General features: G+C 36.3%; 1 protein-coding gene across 2 annotated transcripts in view; it reads left to right on the forward strand.

The window, feature by feature from the left end:
- The window catches only part of PHIP (pleckstrin homology domain interacting protein), a 168,684-nt gene extending 160,189 nt beyond the window's left edge, over positions 1-8,495 (forward strand). For both annotated transcript variants that reach the window (XM_066358978.1, XM_066358977.1), the window contains exons 36-40: positions 181-333; positions 1,012-1,175; positions 1,609-1,868; positions 2,371-2,568; positions 6,331-8,495. In XM_066358978.1, the coding sequence (XP_066215075.1) occupies positions 181-333; positions 1,012-1,175; positions 1,609-1,868; positions 2,371-2,568; positions 6,331-6,962 (1,407 nt within the window). In that variant the 3' untranslated portion in view covers positions 6,963-8,495. The remainder of the gene's footprint in view (positions 1-180; positions 334-1,011; positions 1,176-1,608; positions 1,869-2,370; positions 2,569-6,330) is intronic.
- The last annotated feature ends 14,181 nt before the right edge of the window (positions 8,496-22,676 follow it).

The raw sequence follows: 22,676 nt of genomic DNA on the forward strand, positions 1-22,676 counted from the left end.
TAAGGGAGAAGGCATGAAAAAAATTATTAGAGAAAAGGGAGCCTTGATGAAAAAAAAAAGAATGATTGTTAATAGTTCTAGGAATTCTGTTCATCACAGAAATTATATGTGAATCCCTGTGCTGCCACATAACACCTACAGTAGTAATGATAATAATACCACCTATTTTTCCTCTCTTAGGACTACAGAGACATCATTGACACTCCAATGGATTTTGCTACCGTTAGAGAAACATTAGAGGCCGGGAATTATGAGTCACCAATGGAGTTATGTAAAGATGTCAGGCTTATTTTTAGTAATTCTAAAGCATATACACCGAGCAAAAGATCAAGGGTATACATTTAAATTGTTTTCTTTTATGTTTAAGCTAAATGAAATTATTAGAAAGTTTCATTTTTATTTAAAACTTAGAGCAAAATTGATTGACTTTTTACATTTTAATGGTATCCTAGTGGAAGAAGGAATTTACTTCTTCTTTGTTCCTTTTGTGAAATAACACTGATATCACTGATGTTTAGAGATTACTTTTCTTGAATAGATACGAGATGTACATATTGTCTTGGTATATATTAGAGCTATGTGGGCTTAACTTTTGCAACTCTGAGTAAAAATTGAATTGACCTGTGTTTGGCCAGACAAGACATCACAAAAGGGTCAGATGTGCAAATGAAATGAGCGAGAATACATGGCTAGTTCTAGGCAGCAATGGAAAATTGGTTCAAACCCTCAGGAATACTTTCACTAGGACAGTTTACAGAAGTTTTGTCTATATGAGCTCCCTGGATTTATACCAGGGCTTTTCTTTAAGAATCTCAATGCTTGGAAATTGCCCAGTCTAAATACAAAAGTAATTGTAAAAATGCTCCAATTTTACTCTTCATTAAAAGAGATTGGGAAAAAGCAAAGTTTAAGTTCTAAAAACTATGGGCGAGGAAGATAAACTATACGTTAATATTTACGGAATAGGCATTTTCTTTTGAGAAATGTTTAAACAGTTTTTTCTTATCATAGATTTACAGCATGAGTTTGCGCCTGTCTGCTTTCTTTGAAGAACACATCAGTTCAGTTTTATCAGATTATAAATCTGCTCTTCGTTTCCATAAAAGAAATACAGTAACCAAAAGGAGGAAGAAAAGAAACAGAAGCAGCTCTCTTTCCAGTAGTGTTGCATCAAGGTATTTGATTTCTTTTAAATAGTATCAGCTGATCTATAACTGTCATCTAAATGATAGAACTCGGTGTTTTTTAATACGTCCTTTACTATTCCCTATATTGCAGAATGATATATTTGACATGCGAGTTCCTATGATGTGGAGGATTTTTAATCTTTTAACTAAAGCTATACTAGTGTAAGTGCTTAAATTCAAACTGCTAAATCTATACAGTAAAACAGCATTTTTAGGATAGTGATGGCATCATGCTTTCTGTCATGTATAACTATAGTATTATGGCGATCCTTCACTAAATATTCCATATGAAATCCACTACAAATCTCATATTTTAACATATTTCATAATAGCAAATTTTGAATCCAGTAGTATTTGTAAAACTGTTTTATTCATTATCATAGAGCTATAAGAATAACTAATGATACTATTTTATTTACAGCCCTGAAAGGAAAAAAAGGATCATAAAACCCCAACTTAAGTCAGATATCTCTACCTCTCCATTCTCAACACCTACACGATTAATACCACCTAGGCATAATGCTGCTCAGATAAACGGTAAAACAGAATCCAGTTCTGTAGTTCGAACCAGAAGTAACCGAGTGGTTGTAGATCCAGTTACTGCTGAGCAACCATCTACTTCCTCAGCAGCAAAGACTTTTATATCGAAAGCTAATACATCTGCAGTGCCGGGGAAAACAAGTAAGAACCGGTTACAGTTTCTAAATTGAAATATGTAGAATGATTTTTATTTTTAATTTAAGCTTCTATTTTGCCAAATGAAATATACTAGATTTTAGTAAATTCTAGCAGACTCTGTTGGTTTTTCTTATAAAAAACTGTTTTTAACAAGAAAAAGAAAAATGAGGTTAGGGAATGTCAGTGTATAATGCTTTAAAAATGGTAACTCTGACCCAAACTACCAATATTTGAGTCCTAGTATCCAGACTTGCTAGCAGTTTGCCAAGAGTTGGCCTTCATAATCTTGAAGTGACTGGACAGTTTCTAAAAGGTCTAAAATTAAGAGTTTGTTTTTGCCTTTTTCCCATTTTAAAAGATTTCCTAAAGAAGCTTTACACATCTCCCAGGTTTTGTTCTTTTGGCCAATTCAAGCAATTATAGTTAGCAATAATCCCAGGCTTCTTGCTTGTTTTTAGGTTAAATAACTCTTAGTTTTTAATGTTTCTTTGTGTGTTTGTTTTAGTTCTAGAGAATTCTGTGAAACATTCCAAAACCTTGAATACTCTTTCAAGTCCTGGTCAATCCAATTTTAGTCATGGCACTAGGAATAATTCTGCAAAGGAAAACTTGGATAAGGAAAAGCCAGTCAAACGTAAAATGAAATCATCTGTACTCTCAAAGACATCCTCTTTTTCAAAGTCATCAACTGTCATTGAGCAAGGTAAGGTGTTATTTGTATTTTCAAGATACAGTAGGTCTTTCTTAAAAATGATGCTATCGTTGGAGTTAGCACATATATCAGCTGTTTAGTTTGTTCATTTAAGTCACATTCTGCATTAGTTGATAAATTTAGTGAGACAATTGATTTGCAGCTTTGTGTCAAAAAGCAAACTATTATTAAATTTTGGAAGGCCAAGAAACTTTATGTGGAAATGAAAACAAATTATAGAATCAAAGATTTTTAAGGGTATAAATGAGTTTTTACTTCATTATGACAAAAACCTAAAAATTATATCAAAGAAGTTTAAATTAGATTTAGTTAACCTGTATGCCAGTTTTTGCTTTTTAAAAAATTTTTAAATTAATTTTTAGAGAGGGAGAGGGAGACAGTAACATTAATTTGTTATTCCACTTATTTATGCATTCATGGGTTGACTCTTACTTGTTCCCTGACCTGGGTTCGAACCTGCAACTTTAGCATGTTGGGATGATGCTCTAACCAATTGAGCTACCAGACCAGGGTAGTCTTCAGTTGTTTAGAAAAATTAGTTCTTACTACATGATAAAATTCAACACACATCAACCTTCACTAAATAATTCATCAAGGTTGTCTACAGCGAGAGCCTATATTCTAGTATACAACTTTTGGCCTTTTACAGTTATTCATCCAGTTTCTTTCATCTGCAGATTTTCGTTGTAAAGCATTATGTTTGAAAAGTGAAAGTCAGTGTTATAAATACACTCTGATATATTCAAACTATTATAGCTTGTTGGCAGCAGATCCCTCAACAATACGCATTTTGAATCATGACTTCCAGTTGTATCTAAACCATTTCATCTTCAATGTTCTTGCCGCCTTTGGCACTTAAACTGTTGATAGAATTCTTTTTTTATATGTCTCTCTAGAAGAAGCAAAATTTTATGTTTATTCATTTTTAAATCACCTCCATATAGTAGACAATAAGTATTTCAAGAAATAAGCAAGTGACTTTGTGTATCAGTGTTTTAAACATTTTCTTCTTTTCTGAACTTAATTAAAAGTATTAAATAATATATTAGCCTTACTTTTGTCACTCCTGAATCCTAGAGAAATTAAATGTATATAATGAATTGGTACTAGCATTACAATGCGTAGAGGAAATCCAATAGTCAATTTGATTTATAATTTTCTAATATTACAAATACATAAGAGTACCAGTATAGAAACACAATTAGCTATTAAGTGACTCATTAATGGTGACTTATATAATATTGATACAAAATTACTAGAATCAAGAGCAGTGCTGTCCAGTAAAAATATAATCCAGATATGTAATTCTAAATTGTCTAGAAGTGATCTCTCTGTTAGTAACAATGAACAAGGTGAAATTACTCATTTTAATAATATATTTTATCATACCCAAAATATTACCATTTCAAAATGTAATCATTACTCAAATTATTTAAAGTTAATCAAAAAGTATACTGCTTATGTTTTTACATTTAAATTTCATTAAAAATTTAGTTCATCAGTTGCATAGGTACAGTTTAAGTATCCATAGCCATATGGTTAGCAAATACCAGGGCAGCGCAGGTCCAGGTCAGTGGTTTTTTTATTTAAGTCCTTGAATTCCTTTTTAAGAGAGCTGCATTAGTTCTTAACCATTTTAGGTTATATATTACTTTGTGGAATGGATGAAACCTGTAGTCTTTTTGCTAGAAAATGCACATAGGCATATCCACACAAAATTTGGACCATTTCAGGGAGTTCCAGGAATCCTTGAACGGAATCTGTAGAACTTTTCTAGTGGGTATGTGGACTTGGATATTTAGAACCTTTGTCAGTCTTAACAGAAAATAAATGAAAAAATACACAGAATTCTCAGGCAGGTTAAGTGTTAACTGTTTGTTAGAAAGTGCTTAACTACTTTATACACACATATATACATGTACATTTCTCCCATGCCCATGCATCCCCCATTATAGAAAAACACTAAAGAAAAACATTTGTACTTTTGGGGTCAGGAAATTAGGGCTTTGGCTTCTCCCTCTGTTGCTGGGTCTTTTTCTTCATATTTATGAAGTATAACTCATAAATATGAACCCATGGCAAAAAATACCATTATGAAGAAGCATTCTTTTTAAAAGCAGTTTCCATCTTTTTATCAATTTCCTTTAAAATACTGGATTGCAGATCACATACCACAACCAAACAAAAAACTTCAGAATTTTGGCACAAAAAAGTTAGTAGTAGTACATGTGTGTCATCTTTTTTTCTTCATCAGAAAGGGTAATAGAATTTTTTTTTCACACCACACAAAAGCAGTTCATCATGATCTTCAGATACTACATATTTAAAATTTGATTTCCTCAATTATCTTTTTTTTTTTTTTAATAAAGCATGATGGGTCTGACCAGGCGGTTGCTCAATGAATATAGATAGCATTGACCTAGGACCTTCGTTAGCAAACTGCGGCTCACGATCCACATGCGGCTCTTTGGCCCCTTGAGTGTGGCTCTTCCACAAAATACCACATGCAGGCGCTACCTCGATAAGGAATGTACCTACCTATATATATAGTTTAAGTTCAAAAATTTTTCTCTCACCTGACCAGACAGTGGTGCAGTGGATAGAGCATCAGACTCGGATGCGAAGGACCCAGGTTCAAGACCTCGAGCTCACCAGCTTGAGTGCAGGCTTATCTGGTTTGAGCAAAGCTCACCAGCTTGAACCTAAGGTCGCTGGCTTGAGCAAGGGGTTACTCGGTCTGCTGTAGCCCCATGGTCAAGGCACATAAGGGAAAGCAATCAATGAACAACTAAGGTGTTGCAAGGAAAAATTGATGCTTCTCATCTCCCTTTCTGCCTGCCTGTCTCTCTCTGTCCCTCTCTCTCTCTTCCCTCTGTCTCTATCAAAAGAAAAAATAATTTAGTTCTCAAAAGAAATTTCAATCGTTGTACTATTGATATTTGGCTCTGTTGACTAATGAGTTTGCCGACCACTGACCTAGGACACTGAGGACCCAGCTTTGAAGCCCTGAGGTTGCTGGCTTGAGCCCTCCTTCTCCTCCCGGTCAGGGAACCTGTAGGAAAGCAATCAGTGAACAATAAAAGTGCCACAACGAGTTGATATTTCTTATCTCTCTCCTTTTCTATCTTTCTTTCTCTCACTTAAAAATATTTAAAAAGCATGATGACCCTTATCATGGAGTTTGTTACTGTGGGATTTTAATCATGGTACTGGTAGCACAAATATAGTCATACTTTGGAGATACTACAGGTTTGGTTCCAGATCAACTCAACAAAGCTAATATGGCAATAAAGCAAATCACATGAATATTTTGGTTCCCCAGTGGATATAAGTTGTGTTTATAATATGCTGTAGTCTATTAAGTGTGCAATAGCATTATGTCTAAAGAAAATACTGTAAATACCTTAATTTAAAAGTACTTTGTTGCTTAAAAAAATGCTCACCATCATCTGAGCCTGTTGGAAAAATGGTGCTGATAGACTTTCTTGATGCAGACCTTCAGTTTTTTTGTTTTGTTTTGTTTTAAAAGCAATATCTGCGAAGCTCAATGAAGTGAAGTACAATAAATTGAGGTATGCCTAATATCATTAACCTGTTAGCCTTTTGTCGGTCCTTTTTCTTATGTTAGTAAAAAAAATCACTAGGATTATGTTATATATAAGTATAGCAGTGGTCTTACTGATTAGTTTGAGGGTTAAATAAAAAAGCAATGCAATTCCATATATTAAGTGTGCTGTTGTTCCATTTTAACAGATTGTAAGAATAATGCTCTTGTACCAGGAAGCATTCAAGTAAATGGCCATGGAGGGCAGCCGCCTAAACTTGCAAAGAGGGGACCTGGAAGGAAACCTAAGGTAGAAATTAATACTAATAGTGGTGAACTTATACACAAGAAAAGGGGTAGAAAACCCAAAAGGCTTCAGTATGCGAAGCCAGAAAATGCAGAGCAAGATAATATGCATCCTATCAGAGATGAAGTAGTTCCTTCTTCAACATGCAATTTTATTCCTGAAACTAATGCTGTAAAAGAGGATTTGTTACAGAAAAAGAGTCGTGGAGGCAGAAAACCCAAAAGGAAGATGACCCAAAAACTAGACTCAGATCTCATAGTTCCTACAAGTGTTAAAATGCTAAGGAGAAGTAACCGAAAAAAGACAGATGATCCTATGGATAAGGAAGAAGAGTTTGAGGAACTTAAAGGCTCTGAACCCCACATGAGAACTAGAAACCAAGGTCGAAGGACAGCTTTCTATAATGAGGATGATTCCGAGGAGGAGCAAAGGCAGCTGTTGTTTGAAGACACCTCTTTGACTTTTGGAACTTCTAGCAGAGGACGAGTCCGAAAGTTGACTGAAAAAGCAAAAGCTAATTTAATTGGTTGGTAACTTGTACCAAACTATTTTACTTCAGAATCATAAAGCAAGTACAGTTAAGGAATACGTAGAACTAAGTAAGGCTCTTCTGCTTCCTTGCTGCTGTGATGGATTAGGGAATGTTATGATTTGATTTGCAAAAAAAGGAAACAAACTTACAAGACACTTCTTCTTTAAATGAATATATATATAAATATATACATATATATTTTAAATGTTTGCTATTTATTACCCTTAGATAGGTTATGCATTTCAACATTCATTTCATTCACTGTTTGAAAAAAAAGAAATTAGGACCTATAATGAATTTCTAGTTTATTTCTGAAAAAGATGGTTCTGCTACATTTTTAAGGAGCATAATATTCCTAGTGATAGAGCATTTCATGTTAAAATGAATTATTTTTGACCAAGCCAGGTACATTTCTATGATAGAGAAGTTATGTCCCCTAGGAAGACATGATACCAGAACAGCAGTAAATTAAGAAATGTTTCCTTTTAAAGATAAATAGAAAATTCCTGCAATTTGATACCCTGAAGAGTTTAGTTTTAATTATATAATGTTCATTTACAAAGAACCTAGAGAAGGCTTTGCTGTATTCCATTTCTGCCAAACGTAAGAGAAAATGTACTGATGGAAAGGAAACATATCCACATTGGAAAACATTTGACTGTCTAATTTTTCAGACCTTGATTCTTATATCAATCACTTGATCTCTGTTTATTGTGCCAAAGACTGAGAATCAGTGCAGTAGAAAGCCTGTTTTTGACTGTCAGGACAGCATACACTTTTCAGTGGTGGAAAGGTATATATTCTAAAGAGCAACTTATTAAAGAGTTATGCTGAGATGTATCTTTTTTTTGGAACTAATAGTGGAAAGTAATGCACTGGTGGGTCCTTTGACAGAGATGTTTTAGATAAAGTGTTTAAGTGGTTAAAGGATTCAAGGAAAATACAGGAAAGGTATGGGATTTGATGTTTACTTATTGATCTGGATTAATGTCATTTCTAAACTTTAGACATATCTAATAGGCTAAAATGACTTACAAAGAAATGTGTCTGTGTGTGTATGTGTATATATTGATAAATGGGTATAATTAAATATATATACAAACACATACTTATATACTATTACCCAGGTATAAATTCTTTTTTTCAGGATTTTTTAGATAGTGATAGAATACAAATAATTTTAAAATGTCATACTTTATAGTTTAATTTTAAGGGGAAGATTTGTTATTTTCAATTATTAAAGGTTAAAATAGGCCAAATCACTTTTTATGCAATCATGTTTTATACAGTGGTCTCATTGCACATTGTGTTTTTTCTGCACTTTTTACGGTATCCTTATCATGCTGGTATGTCAGTATACACCCTAAAGAATTCCATTTAATGATTGTGCCTTGTATTCTATTATTTTTGTGCATTTAGTAAAATTAAGTTGTCTATTGTAAATGATAATTATATGACTTAGGAGAATGTATTGCTATATGTACTGCTATGGAAAAGGAAAGCAGTTATTTATTTGTTTATGGTACAGTTACTTATTTTATACCTTAAAAACCAACATAAATACCATTTCAATTGTTTAAAAATTATTGTCCATTTTTTTTAAAAATTGAAAGAATGTAGTATTTTCCAAGGACTGGTATGGTACAAAAATGTAACCAAAATTTTTAGATACTACATTAAAAAAAATATCAGTATAACACTGATGTAGAAAAATAAAGTCTTTAAGTTGAACCTTGGCAAAATACATTACATAATTATTTCTTAATTCTGGTAGGGATAAATGTTAGCTGTCATTTAATTGTCTTGAAGAAGAATGGAAAGCAGTGGATTTGGGCTTTTTAAATCATTTGTAACTAAATTTGTACAGAAATCCTGTGAAATTAAGTAAACCATTTTCCAGATCTTAACTGGATTGCTGTGATTTTGCAGTTGAAAAGTAATTTCAAATTTTTCAGGTTTTTTGTATATTTATTTTTTTCTAACAGATATATTTACTATATAATTAAAATTCAGTAGCTGAACTCTTCATAATGCAGAAATGGATGGCTTGGTTGTATAGTAAAATGAGTCTTTCAGTTACATCATTATTGAAAATAATAGTGTATATGTTTGAAATTTGTCATTGAAGTAATTGTTGCTTTTGAAGGCAATCTATTTGAAACATGTAATTTCCTGATGTTATCTGCATTGTTAGAAAAAAATTATAGATATAAATCCATTTTTGTAAAAAATATGTGTACAGTTTAAAGTGTGTACAGAAAAAGGAAGCTCGTACACAGTTTTAGGGTGGAATATACCTCTAGTATGGTGTATGGATTAGTTCTAACTCTAGAGCAGAGAGATGAGTATTTACCATTTTACCTGCAACAAGTAAATGTATTACTCCTGTTCTAAAAACACTGTATATTTATGACCTTATTTGGACATTATTAGACACTGGTTTCTTAGTAAAGCAAAAGTGACTTGGATGAGATTATTTGTAATTGAAACATTTAAAAATGTATTAGTAATCTCAGATATATTTAGATTTTATATTTTTATAATTTAGCTTCTATATATTGCAGAAGTTGAATTGAGAAATTTGAGTCTTCACCATGTTTTTGTTTTGTTTGACCACTTGGAAAATATCTTCTTTGAGACAGTGACTCCATGTATGTATGACTGTTTGTAAGCATAAGGGAATGTTGGCAGTTGTCTTAGGTGAGCAATTATAAAAACTCAAGGTTACTGAAAATTTTGGAAATATCTATTACGTGCATGGACATTGTAAAGCAATTTATGTGTTTTTTAGTACCTAACCCTAATCTCTCTCTTCACTCCAACGTTCTCAAGTTTCAATCAAATCTTCAACAATTATAAAACATTGCAAATGAGCAGTTTAAACATTTAGTGTAATGATAGTCTCACAACAGGGCAATAGAGGTAAACTTTCTTAAAACAATTACCTTTTGTCATCTGCTCTACGGCATTGGACTATTTTCTGCATATATTTATGTACTAAAAGTTTGTTGGGTTTGTTTCCATTGTTTCTTCTTTTTTTATATAGCACAGCTTCACAAATTTGAAGAACATTTTATTATCATGAATCTGTCGTACTCCTTAAATTTAATTAAAATAACTGTATAGAATATTTGTGAGCTTCATTGGGTCACATCTCAGACATGAATTTGGCTAAATTTTGTATCACTTGAAAATGGATTATATAAGATGCACTGATCGGCCAATCCTCATGTGGCATGTATGTATTAACGTCTAGACTTCTTCTTTATCTGCAGTGCATCAGGTTAATTAGACATTTTAACAGATATATTCAAGTAACATTTTTTGCTTATGTGATATTAGCAACATTTACATTGTTTTAAAATAAAATTTGTAATATAAATTAGTTTATCCAGTTAATAGTGTTTACCATAATTCAGGCATTCCATTTTATACATATTTATATATCTTTATCAAATGTTAACTGGAGACAATTTGATTTTCAGTTTTCTGTCTAAAGAAACCAAATTATTATTCTGAATGTTTTTGTTCACCTAAAACTTACTGACAGAAAGGACCAAGATACTTGAGTATGTAAAGGGCTGTATGTGTTCTTATATGCAGGAAATATATGATTTTAAAAGTCATAATAGAGGAAGTACTTTTATGTTCTGTGACTTACTCCCATTCATAGAAAGTAGTTTTTATATAATAGGTTGAGAAATGGTTTAGTTATATTTAGTTGAGAATTAATTTCCTATTAAAATTGGAAAAATAAACCTTAAACTCTCTCTTCTCCTTGCACTTCTCACTTCCCCAGAGTTCCAAGTGATTTGAACTAAGTACTACATTTACTAAGAAACTATTTCTGTTATTAATTATATTGAGCTAATCACTCCAAATGAAGTCATTTTGTAGTAAATACAGTACCCAAGAAGAGGTCAAATTGAGTCAGAATCCTGTAAGTACCACTGTTGACGCTCCAGAGATGAACTTCGTATGCACTGCAGTAAAAGTTAGAAACTATAATGAGCTACAAATACATACTTATTTTTAATTTTGATAGCTCTGTGTTGAAATACTTTTTAATGCAGATAAAATCATCAGGAAATTAATCTTATGTGGCACAAACCAAATACATAGACAGTGGGTGGCTATGAGTTTCTTCATATAAGGAACTAAAAATTAAAAAGAATGGGTTTGAGGTGATATATAGTACACATATATGGTGCAGGATGCACATGTGTATGCTAGTTACTTTTAAGATTGTGCGTGTTGATTCATCACAATGATAAACTATAAATTGAGACAAAATACAAAGTTACATTTTTGGACCATATTAAAACTGCAAGACATGGGGTCTTATTAAAGATTTTTTAGAAAACTTAAATCCTGTCACGCAATATTTAGACATGTAGAAGAATGTAGTTCAATTTTTAAAAAGTAACTGACCTAGAGGGTTAAAGTTGAAACTGACACATTTTCAAATTAAAATTATGCTTATTTTGTACAGAAAACAATGTTCAACACAAGCAAATCTGTTGTATGTAATAAGTAACAGAGTTTAAAGACAAATTATTTAGCTTTATTGAGAGTTTTGTTATTTTCCTTCCAGAAACCTGGAGAATCATGTTATAAATGGCAGTCTCACACCAGAATAGCAGTGCCCTTTCTTTTTGTACATATTGATTGGACCTTTCTTTACTGTTATGTGGACACTTTCTATGTTAGTTTTGATGCATAATTCTTTGAATCCTTTTATACAAACTAGAATGTATGTGTAAGAATTCCTGTCCCTGCAATGTAGTAACTACAAACTTATTTTTAAATAAATAGAAAACTTGTTTTTCTAAACTATTTTGTAGAGTCTCATGATTTATTATTTGGATTTTTTTTTCTTTTTTGCTAACATGAAGCACTCACTACATAATTTCAGCCGGCACTATACCAAAGAAGCTATTAGGGAAATGATGGTATATTAACGTTTCTGATGCCCTGTCTACTTAGCAAAGTGTTGTAATTACTAGTCAAAGGATTGGGGACATCCTAATGTACTTTAATTCCAAAATATGTGAAGGTTAAAAATAAATTGTTTGCAAATGTAAATAATTTGCCTTTTAGTGTGTACACTTAATGAAATAATTTTATTGATTTGCCACTATGCAAATTACTGTAGTAGGTGATAAAATACTTTGATATTCAGATTTTATTTTTGTGACAGAGACAGAGAGAGGGACAGATAAGAACAGACAGACAGGAAGGAGGGAGAGAAATGAGAAGTATCATTTATTCATTGCAGCACCTTAATTGTTTGTTGATTGCCTTCTCGTTTGTGCATTGACTGGGGAGCTACAGCAGAGTGAGTGACCCCTTGCTAAACCCGGTGACCTTGGGCTCAAGCCAAGCAACCTGGGCTTCAAGCCAGCAACTTTTGGGCTCAAGCCAGTGACCATAGGGTCATATCTATGATCCTACGCTCAAGCCAGCAACCCTGCACTCAAGCTGGTGAGCCCACACACAACCTTGTGATCTCAGGGCCTTGGACCTGCGTCCTGTGCGTTCCAGTCCACTGCTCTGTCCCCTGTGCCACCACCTACCTGATCAGGCTAGATATTTCTGTTCACAAAAGTTAAGTGATTAGGGAACATGCAGATACTTCATCCAGTACTTGCAGCCTTTTGTACAGTGCATTTTCACCAATGAAATAAAAGTTGGTTTTGCATCTCATTTGGATAATCAAACTTTCTTTGACCTGTCATTTGCTTTTCTGATGTTGTTTAATGAAAAGAAATCAAATGCTTTTTTATTGCTTCATATTTATTTTGAAATATCCCCTAATTTTTGTGAGCAGTGTACTTAAAAGGAACAGTTCATATAAGTATTTTCCCAAAAGTGTGGAGAAAAACTGAAGGGGGAAAAATTAAATAGAGGAACAATGAAAAAGTTTCTTATTAAGCAGTTTTGTGAAGTGAGATTTATAAAACTATTGTTGTTTTCCTAGGAATTTGTTCTGATAGGCATACGTTTTTCTTGACTTTATGAGAACCCCAACTCAGTATAAGGAGTACATAAAGGTGTAATTAATGAAAATCAGAGTAAGCAAGTGTGGGGGGATGATCTGTGATTTTCGTGCTATTAATGACCGTTTTTTCCTAAGAAGTTTTATTTAAATGACTGTATAAAATAAATTTCTAAGTTGAGGAAAGCAGGTAAAACATTGGTGAATACGTTTCTTTCAAAAGTAGACTGATAATACTATGCAGGATATACTTAAAGAACCAGCCAAGAAAAATTCCATTTTCAGCAACCACTTTTTCTTGTTTATTTTTAGTAGTAACATCAACTTTATGTTCTAAGTTTCTCTGTTATTTAAAGACATTAAAGTACAAAACTTCTGTTCCTTGCAGTATAATACCTTGCATTTGTAATATTTTCTCACTTAACACATTTACCATATAGTGATGACTTTTTGGTTTTGTTTGGGAAAATAATAGCACAAAGGATTCAGTGAGATACCTTTTCTGCCTAAAGAGCTAGACATGTTGGCAGCACAGTGCAATGAATGGAGCTTGGAATTGAGTCATCTCTGAGCTTCACTCTCCTCATCTGTAAAGTAAAAAACATGTTGATTAGATAATTTTCAGAGTCCAGTTCAATTTAAGTAGCCTATGATTATTTCTAATTTGTTTTCTGTCCTCTGTATTCATGATTCAATCTTGGCTTTTCTATTTAGTCCTAAAGAAAATATGCCATTGACTCTATAGCTTCCAAGGCAAGCTATATCTTGTGGCCATGGCCTGATTATAGTAAGTGGGAGATCTTCTGAATCCTTAGATCTATAAATTGTGAGTTGAAATATTTGTTTACTACCAATCAAAAGTACTAGAGTTTGTGATTTTCCAGTGGCCCTCTGGATATGTCCATTCATCCAGAACCAAAGAGAATTTGAGAAGGTAGGTATTTATAATTTAATATTAATGTTAAGATTGCTAGAGAAGTTATGCCACTAAAAATGGTGGCATAGGGAATTTCAAAACTCCAGCCCTCTACTAAACTGGCAAAATGTCATAATCAACTTTTTCAGAATTCTGGAATCTCATGGAAAATAACCAGGGGAATGACTGTTTAATGAAAAAAGCTGCTGAGTTTCAGTAAGAGTTGTGGTGCTTTGGCTTACCCACCATTCCCCACTCTGGCAAAGCAGCAGGGACCTTGAAGATGGCAGCTTGCATTCCTAGTAGGGAACCATATGGGCTTTGTTGTAAAAGAATTGTAGTTTGACCTGTTTAGTGGCTCCTTGAGGGATCAGCTCTGTGGCTTTCCTTTGTTTCACTCTTCTATCTCCAAACCTTCTCAGTGCTGAAGTGGTCCCCTGGGTGGGGTTTGCCAAAGCATTTAAAGGCAAATATACAAGCCACAGCTGCCTAAAATCAAGGGAAGACAGATGGGGCAAGCAGCAGACAGACCGAAATGTTTGGAAGGAAGATATTACATGGGAGACTATTTGGATACCTGTCTAACCAAAAACCTTGATGTGCAAAAGCTTATATGTTTTAATGTGTTAGGTACCAAAACTCAGATAATGGCTTATCTTAAAAATTAAGATTCATTTTAGTCAAGACTAAAAGAAGTTACCCTCTGTGTTAACCTTTCCATAATTCTTGTAAGTTGAAAGGCAGTTTAAGAGACACTCTTTTTCTTGGATTTTAAGAAAAATTTTCCATGTTCTCTTGCAAATTGTTAAAATTGCCTAGAGTTAGTTAATAAATGTATTAGTTTGTTAATCCCTAGCTAAAGCAAGTATTTTTTCAATTTAGAGGAATGGTTAGTATGATCTATATTACAAATGAAATTTTGAAACGTAAGTAAAGCATTTTGGCTTAGTATAATGCAATTACAAATGCAGATTCTAAATGCTGTTATCTCGTGGTTACTAAAAAGCAGCTAGAAAGTGTCAGAAAACAAGATTATATTACCTATTTGCTAACTTCTTATTTGCTTCTATTTTTTATTTCCTATTTTATCTAATACCAGTATTTTCCAAGAAATCTAAGAAGTGTCATTTTTTTACTTCTTTAACAGAAATTGTTGAACTATTACTAGAGTATATATCAATTAGTTCTTATCACTTTTTGTAAAATGCTTATTTTCCTCCCAGACTTATTAAGGTATAATTGACAAATAGAAATTGTATGTATTTAAGTTGTATAATATATGGTTTGATATATACATTTGAAAAGATTATCACAATCAAGTTAATTCATACCTTCATCACCTCACCCAGTTACGTTTTATTTTTCTTTTTGGTGTGGTAGGAACACTGAAGATCTCTCTTAGTAAATTTCAAGTACACGATGCAGTATTATTAGATATAATCACTATGCCATTCATTAGAGCCCAGGACTTACTCATCTCATAAATGAGTTTGTACCCTTTAAGCCAGTGGTTCCCAACCTTTTTTGGGGCCATAGACTGGTTTAATGTCAGAAAATATTTTCACGGACTGGCCTTTAAGGTGGGATGGATAAATGTATCACGTGACCAAGACAAGCGTCAAGAGTAAGTCTTAGACAGATGTAACAGAGGGAATCTGGTCATTTTTTAAAAATAAAACATCAGGCCCTGGCCAGTTGGCTCAGTGGTAGAGCGTTGGCCTGGCGTGCAGAAGTCCCGGGTTCAATTCCCGGCCAGGGCACACAGGAGAAGCGCCCATCTGCTTCTCTACCCCTCCCCCTCTCCTTCCTCTCTGTCTCTCTCTCTTCCCCTCCCACAGCGAGGCTCCATTGGAGTAAAGATGCCCCAGGCGCTAGAGTGGCTCTGGTCGCAGCAGAGCGACGCCCTGAGGGGCAGAGCATCGCCCCCTGGTGGGCAGAGCGTCGCCCCCCTGGTGGGCGTGCCGAGTGGATCCCGGTCGGGCGCATGCAGGAGTCTGTCTGTCTCCCCGTTTCCAGCTTCAGAAAAATACAAAAAATAAAATAAAATAAAACATCCTTCAGACTTAAATATAAGGTCTACCGGAAAGTTCTGTCCGTTTCTATCACAAGTTTTAACATGTAAGCACGTTTATTTGGCGCATGTGTGCCTATTTTTATCACTTAATGTATACATACTGATGTAGAAATTAACTAAAACAAAGTTGATTCACATTAGTCTTATGTGTGAAGTGATAGTGTACCCATGGCTACTGATAAAGTTCATTTACGCCACTATTGTATACGAATTTCAACAAGGAAGAAATGCTACAGAAGCATGTAGAAATTTATTGAAAGTGTTTGGTCAAGGAATAATACCGACTATCACTTGTTTTTGTCCTTACAAAACTATTTGAAGGGCAAAAAATTCAAAAATGAAGAAGATATCAAACAAGCACTGGTTCAGTTTTTCGCATCAAAAGATAAAACATTTTTCAAAAATGGGATATACAAATTGCCCTCACACTGGCAAGAAATCAATAATAATGGCAATTATATTATTTAATAAAGTTTATGGACGGTAAGAAAAATTTGTATTTTGTTTTATTCCAAAAACGGACTGAACTTTCCAGTAGACCTTATATAAATAAAACGAAAATAATGTAAGTTATTTATTCTTTCTCTGTGGACTGGTACCAGTCTGTGGCCCGGGGGTTGGCTGCCTTAACCAACTTTTCCCTATTCTCCTCCTCCCCCACCAGTCCCTGGAAATCTCTGTTCTGTCTGGTTCCATGAATTCAACTTTGTTAGATTCTACATATAAGTGAAATCATACAATATTTGTCCTTCTCTCTCTGGTCTATTTCTCTTAGTCTATTGTTCTCCAGATTCACCCATGTTGTCACAAACGGCAGAGTTTCTTTTTTTAATAGCTAAATATCCCAGTGGATGTAGGTACCACTTTTTTTTTAATGCATTCATCCTGAGATGGACACTTAGCTTGTTTCCACGTATTGGCTATTGTGAATAATTCTGCAATGAATATGAGAGTAGAGATATCTCTGAGATACTAATTTCATTTCTTTTATATAAACCCAGAAGTGGAATAGCTGAATTGTATGATAGTTTCATTTTTAATTTTTTAAGAAACCTCCATCTTGCTAAACTGTACTTTAAAGATGATAAAGATGAAATCATGTCAATAATTGTGCCATCAAGTATGCTTTCACAGTCCATTTTATACCACTTGTATAATGTGCTTACTTAACATGTGTACATGTGCTTTTAGATACCTTGTGAATTGTAAACACTCAAATATTTGTGAAATAAGTATATATTGTATGCAAGTGTAAACATGGACATCATATTTCTCTGTAACAAAATGGATCCTGAGTGCTATCTAATATCTTTTATTTTGGGGGGCATACTATTTGACAGTGGTTTTATACAACAATCTTGTAATATTTTTGAGATTCATGATTTTACACAAGGTATGATTCACTTCTGTATAATATTTATTGTGTTAACATATCGTAATCTATCCATTCTGTTTCCACCTTCTGCTTCCAGTAGACACTGGTTGTTTCCAGCCTTTTGCTATTATGAACAATCCTAGTATGGACATCATTTCCTGTGTTGGCTTTTGAAAACGCATCCGTGTCTGTGTGTGTTTTCAATCAGTAAACCCAATTCTGATCATGTTACTCTCCCCCCGCCCCTTTTTTTTTTTTACGGAGACCGAATCAGAGGGACAGATAGGGACAGACAGGCAGGAAGGGAGAGAGATGAGAAGCATCAATTCTTTGTTGCAGCTCCATAGTCATTCAGTGATTGCTTTCGCGTATGTGCCTTGACTGGGGGGCTACAGCAGAGTGAGTGACCCCTTGCTCAAGCCAGCAACCATGGGGTCATGTCTATGATCCCACACTCAAGCCAGCGACCCCTCGCTCAAGCTGGCGACCTTGGGGTTTCAAACCTGGGTCCTTCACGTCCCAGTCCTTCACTCTATCCACTGTGCCACCGCCTGGTCAGGCTCTTACTACTTTACTTAAAAATCCTTCAGACTAGTGGCTTGGCATAAATACTTGATATAATAGTCCAGATGGCCTGGAATGATGTCAGGATAACTACCTTAATTCTGGCAATTCCTCTTGAGAATACACATCAAAATAGCAATGTTGCACAGTTTATTTGCTATTCCTCTTTATTTTTCAGCAGGACCTCCTACCTTGTCCCTCTCTACTCTGTAATCTGGTATTACAGATAATCTAAATCTGGTCAGATGTGAAAATGAATCTGTTTTCACTCAAGTTTTCCATGAAGAATCAAAAGGAAATCGTCCTTTTGGAGGCTGTCCCAGAAAAAGCTACAATGATGAAAAGAGCATGGAAGAAGTCAGATAACCCTAGTCTTCAACCATGGCACCGCCATTTATGAACTATTAAGTCTCTTAGGGCCCTGGCCAGTTTGCTCAGCGGTAGAGTGTTGGCCTGGCATGTGGAAGTCCCAGGTTCGATTCCTGGCCAGGGCACACAGGAAAAGCACCCATTTGCTTCTCCACCCTTCCCCCTCTCCTTCCTGTCTCTCTCTTCCCCTCCCGCGGACAAGGCTCCATTGGAGCAAACTTGGCCTGAGTGCTGAGACGGCTCCATGGCCTCTGCCTCAAGCACTAGAATGGTTCAGGTTGTATCCGAGCAACTCCCCAGATGGGCAGAGCATCGCCCCCAATGGGCATGCTGGGTGGATCCTGGTGGGGCGCATGCTGGAGTCTTTCTCTCTGCCTCCCTGCTTCTCACATCAGAAAAACTCTCTCTCTCTCTCTCTCTCTCTTAGTTTTCTGGATCTCTGCACATCTTTTTAAAAAGGAGGGGGTGGCATTTATGATTCCTGAATAGTATGACTTCTCATGTGATGTAGAGCAGGGGTTTCAACCGCCCGCCAGAAATTTCGTGTTAGTCTGCAAAAGAGCCAGCCACCTGTCTATAATCTTCAGTCAACATCTTCCAGGGACCGCGGACTGGCGGTTGAAAACCACTTGTGTAGGGTCAAATAAAACCTCATTTCACAAACACCTATTACGTCCCCATCACTGTACTAGGTTTAGAGATGAAATACATGGCCCCTTGCCCGAAAAGAGCATCGGTTCTCAATCCTGACTGTCCACAGGAAACAACTGGCTTGTGAATTTTTAAAATTATAGATGCCCGAATTTCCTTCGTCCTAGCCATGAGAAATGAAAATTTTTAAGTTCTCTTAGCCAATACCGCATGTATATGATGAGGCTAAACGAAGCTGCTTCATAGGTTAGTTGTATTAAATAATTCGTGACGCCTGCTTAACCCCGGTACGGAAAACGCAGGTAATAAACTGCTGGGAGTATGGTAGGAAAATAGGAAAAATCTACACAGCTGGAGTCGACAGGTAACTGCATAGCTGGAGTAGATCCTTGCTACAATACAATGGAGAGAAACATGCAGGTGCTCTGAATATCCCCAAGAGGGTGATCTAACTCAGCCTAAATGGCCATCTTGGAGGATGTGATGTCAGAGCTGTTTTTGATTCAAAAGGCGAGTAAATTAGACAAACCAGGGAGGCAATGGGAGTGAGGAATATCCCAGAGGAGGGAGTCTGTTCAATTCTCCTGGAGCACGCGAAGAGGGATGAAACTGAGGAGGGCACTGGGGCCGGATCTTGAGGGGGCCTTAAACTACTCGGAGAAGGTTGGCCTCCAAGCTGCTGGCTATCAGAAGCCACTAAAACGTTTTAAACTGAGAAGAACACGATCCGAGTCGCGTTTAAGTTAGGCCACTGCCTCCCGGCATGGGTTTGTGATAATCAGATAGTGTTTTGAAATACTACTCTAATTTCCTTTGGCTACATACCCAGAAGTGGGGTGGCTGAATCCTACGTAGTGGTGGCTGGTAGCCTGGTCTCAGGAAAAATTAGGAACCGAGTAGGGGCCTGAGAGGAAAGGGGGAAAGTGGTTAAATTTAGAGCCCTTGGCGCTATGAGAGTAAGTGATGCGGGTCAGAAGGCCATTCTGAGCCTTGGCACCAACGGTGGGCAAAGAAAAATGCCATGCCTAGGGATGGGGGTGGGGGGTTCACAGCAACAGATGAAGCTCTGGGTGAACTACGGTGGATTCTGTCTAGAGCTGGGAGAGTCTGAAGTGCCCCAGGCCGACAACGTGCGGCTCAGGCCCCCGCGCGGTGCGCGCCGTGCCTTAGCGGCGTTGACAGCCCGGCAGAGCGCGCGCGGGTGTTCCCTGTACGCAGTGCGCACCCAGCAGCGAAGACCACGCCGAGCGCTGGGGACCAGGACCGGGCGGGGGCACGGAGAGACCAGGCCCTTGCGCAGCAACAGGGAGCGATTCTCGCCTCCGCTGTTCTCCTAGCCGCCGTCCGCACCCTACCCCGAGGTGAGGAGCGGGTTTGGGCACCTGACTGCACAGACCCAGCGAGGGGCGCCCCAGTGGACTGTGCTGCCTCTGGGTCAGGATTGGGTCCTCGACCATCCACCTCCCCATCCCCGAGAGGCTCCGCCGCGGCACCCACTGCGCTTCCTCCTCCTGGGGCTCGGTCCCTGCGCGCCCGCCCGATCCCGGCTTTAACAGGAGGCAGATTCGGGTAGCTGCGTGTGAGTTGAGACCCCGGAACCGCGCAGGCCCGGCGAGGTGCCTCAGCACCCGGACTTTCTGACAGATAACGGGCTTGAGGAGGAACCAGGGCGAGGGCGCCGCTTCTCCTTTTCCTTGTGTTATTTTAGGTATTTTGGGTTGAGGAAGAAGGTCACATGTATAATTTATTGCTTCTTTTTGGGCCAGGGGGAGAACAAGTGTTTTTTACTCACCATGATTAGTTTGGATTTGATTTGTTTTAGCAGCTGCACCTTTCTTTTTTTGGTTAAAGTCGTGTTTCCTCTCTTTGTTACTACCTGTTGTTCTTCAATTTCTTTAGGTGTTTTTGTAGCTATTACACACTTTAGGTTTACATTTGTATATTTATAATTTTTCAGTTACTGCTGACTCTACCAGAAATGGATTTTTCTCCTGAATGTTATCATCAAGCTATTGTACTTTTTATGAATAATTTACTCAGGTGGTTCTGTTCTGAAACTGATTTTGAACTAAGTTGTGGGATTTGTTTTCCTGTTGATTATTCATAATGCCCAGGACCGTGGTAGCCACATGGTAAACTTCTAGTCTATTCTTGATTATCTATCACTCTTTTATGCAGCATGTTTTACTCATTTCTCTTGTGACCACATCACACCCTCACCACCCAAACATGCCCTCTTCCCCTCGGTAGATCTTGCACTGCTCTTCTAACTAGCAACTCCGTTTCTATTATACTCGAGCATACCCTCTCTCTCCCCTGAAACGCCTAAGTCTTATCTTTAGTATCACTCATAAATGTCAATCAAGGCTTGGACATCTTGGTTGGGCTTGCCTTTCAGTCTCTGCTCGTCATCCTTTGTAACCCACCGAAGTCTTCATTGTTCTATTGTACAATACTTATCAAAGACGGCATACTGTACTGGAAAGATGCCATTTTTAATCATATTATGAAAAAATAGCAAATATTTAGAAATATTATCAATCATCTAGTCAGTCTCCTGCTCTGGAAAGTTTTTGAGTTTTGAGTCATGATCCAAATAAGCCCTACAAGTTGTAATTTGTTATTATATGTTAAGTAATTGGTAGGTTTGGCTCTCCTTCCATCTGGACTTGATCTCTGCCTCTGTATGTTACTGGAGTAAATGATAAGTTTTTAAGCCCTTCTCCTAGACAGTGAAATGATGAACTCACCAGTGATGTTCACATTTAAAGTTGTGGAATTCAACTGCATTTTTCAAGCCTTCAAAGCCTGGTATTTTGTCTTGGAAGCAGAAAGTGGAAAAAAGCATATATATACAAGTCTTTTAAATTATGCTTTCATTCAAGGGATCCTTGATTGACTTTATAAAACAAACCCACTGTTATACATATATTTATATTCAGTGAATTTGCTGAGAGAAGCTATGTTCAAGTCTTCACATTTCAGGGAAAGAGATGGATGTGCTAACTTTAAGGCATTGTGTTATGTGCCTGCTTTCCTTTCCTAAAAGTTTTCCTCCTTCTCAATGTACAAGGGTGGGGTTGCCAGCTTGAGCATGGGATCACAGAGTGGCCCCATGGTCACTGGCTTGAACCCCAAGGTCACTGGCTTGAGCAAGGGGCCACTGGCTTAGCTGGGGCCCCCTGGTCAAGGCACTTATGAGAAAGCAATCAATAAACAACTAAAATGCTGCAACTATAAGTTGATGCTTCTCATCTCTCTTCTTTCCTGTTTCTCTTGCTTAAAAAATAATAATCAGGATGTATTAATGTGATCAGTAAAATGGATGTATGTATGAAAGTATTGGAGCTATTTACCTGTTTTTGATCTTTGCAAAAAATTGGGAGGGAGCAGAGGATAAGTGATAAAACCTCTATATTAAAAAAATAGACACACACACCACCACCACCACCACCATCAGATGATAAGTAATGTGGTACTTAAAGGATTTTTTTAAAATTCAGGAATCGCTAACCTTTTCCATGATTATTTAGATTAGCACTTTCACCTGCCATCTGGGATTTTCATCTCTTAGTGTATAAACTGATTTTAGTTTTGGTTTACTATTGTCTCTTATTCATTGTACTGAGCATATGAAACCCTGATAAATCTTCAATCCTATGTAGCAAATAATATATAAGATTTTGCTTAGTTTGTTTTCTCTCTGTTGTAATAGAGCCATTTTGCATTTGAAACCCAAAGCCAGCATTTGTTCATTTTGAGCTGGGAC

The sequence above is a fragment of the Saccopteryx leptura genome, chromosome 1, assembly GCF_036850995.1.
Source record: "Saccopteryx leptura isolate mSacLep1 chromosome 1, mSacLep1_pri_phased_curated, whole genome shotgun sequence".
In the NCBI taxonomy this organism is placed as follows: Eukaryota; Metazoa; Chordata; class Mammalia; order Chiroptera; family Emballonuridae; genus Saccopteryx; species Saccopteryx leptura.